Source organism: Sinocyclocheilus rhinocerous, unplaced genomic scaffold, assembly GCF_001515625.1.
Source record: "Sinocyclocheilus rhinocerous isolate Xijiao unplaced genomic scaffold, SAMN03320098_v1.1 scaffold167, whole genome shotgun sequence".
Classification (NCBI taxonomy): Eukaryota; Metazoa; Chordata; class Actinopteri; order Cypriniformes; family Cyprinidae; genus Sinocyclocheilus; species Sinocyclocheilus rhinocerous.
The window spans coordinates 457,638-461,396 of NW_015634008.1; the positions used below are offsets into that span (position 1 = coordinate 457,638).

Sequence of the window (3,759 nt, forward strand, 5' to 3'; positions counted from 1 at the left end):
AAGACGTGCTCACCCACAGACATTCACAGGTTCATTTTGAAGTATTAGCAAAGCTAATGCTTTTTACGGAACTTACGCAATTACCCATCATACATTGTGATATAGCCTGGTTCGTTGGTCCGTTAGATCGGATTGCTTTCTCACTACAACCGAACCGCTCCAGAGTTCGTTTTCAATCGAGCCGAGACCACCTCGTTCAGGCGATCTCAGACCGATTGTTTTGGCGTGGATCCGAGAGCGATTGCCGTGTTCACACATGCCCAAACGAACCAAGCTAAAGGGGGAAACACGCCAGGTTCCGAAACAACGGGCCAGGTGTGAAAGCACCCTAAGACTCAGACTCAAGGCCAAGACCATATTTTCATGGGACTTGGGAGTATGTGGACTCGGTCTTGACACTGACTCAACCCTCTTCTGGCACCGGTCTTGATTTGGACTCAAATGAGCTGGTCTCGACTACAGCACTGCTGAATAGCCACCGATGTCCTTGCTGCATGTTTCTTTTCCTCAATTTGTGGGATGTCGCGGAGCACAAAATTCATTACTGGTGTCTATTTCTACATTGGGTCTTTCTGAAGAGTAATTATGCTGTACAACTAGGCTTCAAGAAAAAATATGCAATATTAACTATGAATATCCAGCCATCACATGATCATAGAGCAAGACAAGCCAATCATTCAACCCCGCAACCCTTAAAAACACATTCTTGTCGATTCAACCTTTATGAACTCCCACTTCAGTGAGTGCTATTGCTGGCTGAGTGAAAATGACACCACAAAGTAGAAAATAAACAGTCTATATGATTGGCTTGTAGGAAAAGAAGAAGTCTTGATGTGACTGGATACATAAACAACATAATCTGGCACCATTATTTTAATTACAGCATTTAATAGCTCTTGCGAGGCATAAGACAAGCCAAACAAATAAGACCTAACCAGATTACACAGTAGGTGTCTGCCGTTTGCCTCCTTCTGACCAATTAATGCCATTTACTGCCAGTGAACACTAATGTTTTAATTCTCGCTCAGAAACCGCAGGCCCTTCTTCTCCTTGTGTGCCTAAAAGACTAATCTAGCTGACGAAGGGAGGCAGCAGCAGACACAGATGAGGAGGTTAATAAATGAAAACGCTGAGAGGAAGAAAGCTGCTAATCTCACTCAGTGGTTTAGACAGCCATTGATTACAGTTGGGTTAATTCATCCTGCAAGCTCTTAAAAAAAGGTTCATTTCCATAATTTTTTTATAAAAAAATAAACTAAAAGAAAAGAAAAGAAAAATCAAAACAAAATAAATTTTAAAAATGAAATCAAATATAAATTAAAAAAATTATTAAAGAGTCACTGTCATTTAAAGAATCCCAGCTGATGCAAAAATGTGAATGACTGCAAATATAGAAGCACACTAAATCTCTAAATTATTTTAGTAATGCAGGCCACTTAAGCCTCAACATTGTAAACTTGCCATCTGAATGCTGTAAAGACCTCAATTTCTCTAGGCTTCCTGGCCAAAGTTCAACATACCCCGGAATTTCATATCACCAACTTTCACACCCAGCTGTGCAGTGACATATGTTAAGAGTCAAGTGCATGTCAATTTATGGAGGGCTGACCTTTTCCAGAAGGCTGTGGAACCACAAAACCTGGAAGCAGGAAGGGTGCTCCAGTGGTGAGACCAGCTGGCTTCAGCTCACTGACACCATATGTGGTCAGAGCGGTCACCAGGTTCACCAGGTCCTTTAGAGCATCTTTGGATTCCTCCTCTTTGGCCTGCTCCAACCTAATATACAGCAAGTATAACAGAGAATATCACTTCTCAATCATATCAGAATTAAAAAGAACTATACTTATTGCCTTTAAATTACTCCTTTTTTTGGGTGAACTATCCCATTAAGCTAACACTTTAAGTAAACATATAAGCAAGATAATGAAATAACTCAAATACACTACCATTCTAAAGTTTAGGGTCAGTAGGTTTTTTTATTTTTTATAAATCACATTCAACAAGGACACACTCAATTGATCAAATTGACAGTAAAGACATTTATAATGTAACAAAAGATGTTTATTTCAAAATGGTGTTTTTTTTTATTGTACTTTCAATTCATCAATAAACCCTTAAAAAATATTAAGCAGCACAACTGTTTTCAATTGATAATAATAAGAAATGTTACTTGAGCACCGAATCAGCATATTAGAATAATTTCTGAAGGATCACTACCGTTCCAAACTTTTAAACATACTGTGCATGAGCATGAAATATTGATTTATTTTGTAAGGAGTCATGTAATACGTCTGAAAACGTACAGTCAGCTGATCATTCCTGCAAAATAACCCTCCTCCTGTCTGGGTTTATTTTAAGACAATGACCACACATTATCCTTCACATATATACCCTGAAGATTTGTGCAAGAAATAATTACAAATCAGTCACCTGATCATAAGATCTACGAGGAACGTGTAGCCCTGACACATGCGGAAGTCATCCAGGAGAGTCTGAGAGACATCACTCGAATCCTTCAGAAAACAGGAGAGCCCGGCAAACATCTCCACAATCTCCAGAGGAGAGAGGTCATCTGACTGCTGCATGTTCTGGATGCACGTTGACAAGCACTCTTTTTCTGCAAGAGAGAGCCAGAACAAATACTTTCACGTTGGTTGTGAATTTTTAAGCAGTTTTAATTTTTTTGGCAGTAAACCAATAAATGCCTAAAGACAGCATTTCCACATTCACATACTTCAAAGGACTTAAATCCATGTGTTTTCAGAAAGTAAGTTTTGATTATAGATTCTTAAGGGCCTAGATTTGAGCGTAACAATTCTGGGCAAAAATGTCTGCAAACACCAGACATTGACCTCTAAAAACGCTAAAAGCACAACAGTGACTAACTGGTTATGTAAGGTTAAAATGCTATTAGGGTTCATAAGATGCCAGCAGCAAAATGTTGTCAGTATTATGCATCCACGCACAGCAACGGCAAAGAACCACAGTGAAAGAAGTCAAATCATCATCATTGCAACTTACCGTGGATGTACTTGACGACGTTGACGCTGAGGCCGTGTCGGGAGATGGTGGTAAGCACTTCTCCAGCGCTCTTCCTCCAGGGAAGGTTGTGGGGGGGACACCAGGAGGTGATGGCACTGAAGAGCAGCTGTAGATCATCCTTCTGGGCCAGCTCTTCTGCCGGAGACACAAAACTGCACAGCTTCACCAAGATCTGAGCAGAACAATCAGAAGAAAAAGTCACAGTTGGTCTCAATATGTATGTCTTATGGGTATTTTGTGGAGAAAATGCTGTTCCTAAAGACAGACAGACCTGGACAAAGACTTTCTGTAGAAGAGCTCTGCGGTCCGCCAGAGGAAGCTCAGGCTGGGTGGCAGCAGGAACCTCGGGCATGTGGGGCAGGTCAAAAAACAAATATAGACATTTCACCAGAGTAGAGGGCACCGACATGGTGGTCATACAGTCCACTGTTTTCTGTAGAAACACAGAAGGGGAGGGAATCAAATTCAGATAATGAGCAGATCATGTTTTTTTCTGTATTCAAGAACTGGCTACTACAAATAACTGGCAACCCGTTTAATATTCTACAATTCTGTTATAGGGGTCATATGATGCGATTTCAAGTTTTCCTTTCTCTTTGGAGTGTTACAAGCTGATTGTGCATAGATAAGATCCCTGAAGTTGCAAAGACTAAAGTCTCAAAACCAAAGAGATTCTTTATCAAAGTTAAGACTCTGCCACGCCCCCCTAAAACGGCT

The 3,759-nt window shown here is 40.5% G+C and overlaps 1 protein-coding gene across 1 annotated transcript in view; it reads right to left on the minus strand.

The window, feature by feature from the left end:
• The window catches only part of LOC107744871 (WD repeat and FYVE domain-containing protein 3-like), a 76,498-nt gene that overhangs the window by 53,680 nt on the left and 19,059 nt on the right, over positions 1-3,759 (minus strand). Inside the window, 4 exon segments of the mRNA XM_016558689.1 lie at positions 1,610-1,776; positions 2,431-2,617; positions 3,022-3,214; positions 3,314-3,475. Coding sequence (XP_016414175.1) covers positions 1,610-1,776; positions 2,431-2,617; positions 3,022-3,214; positions 3,314-3,475 — 709 coding nt within the window.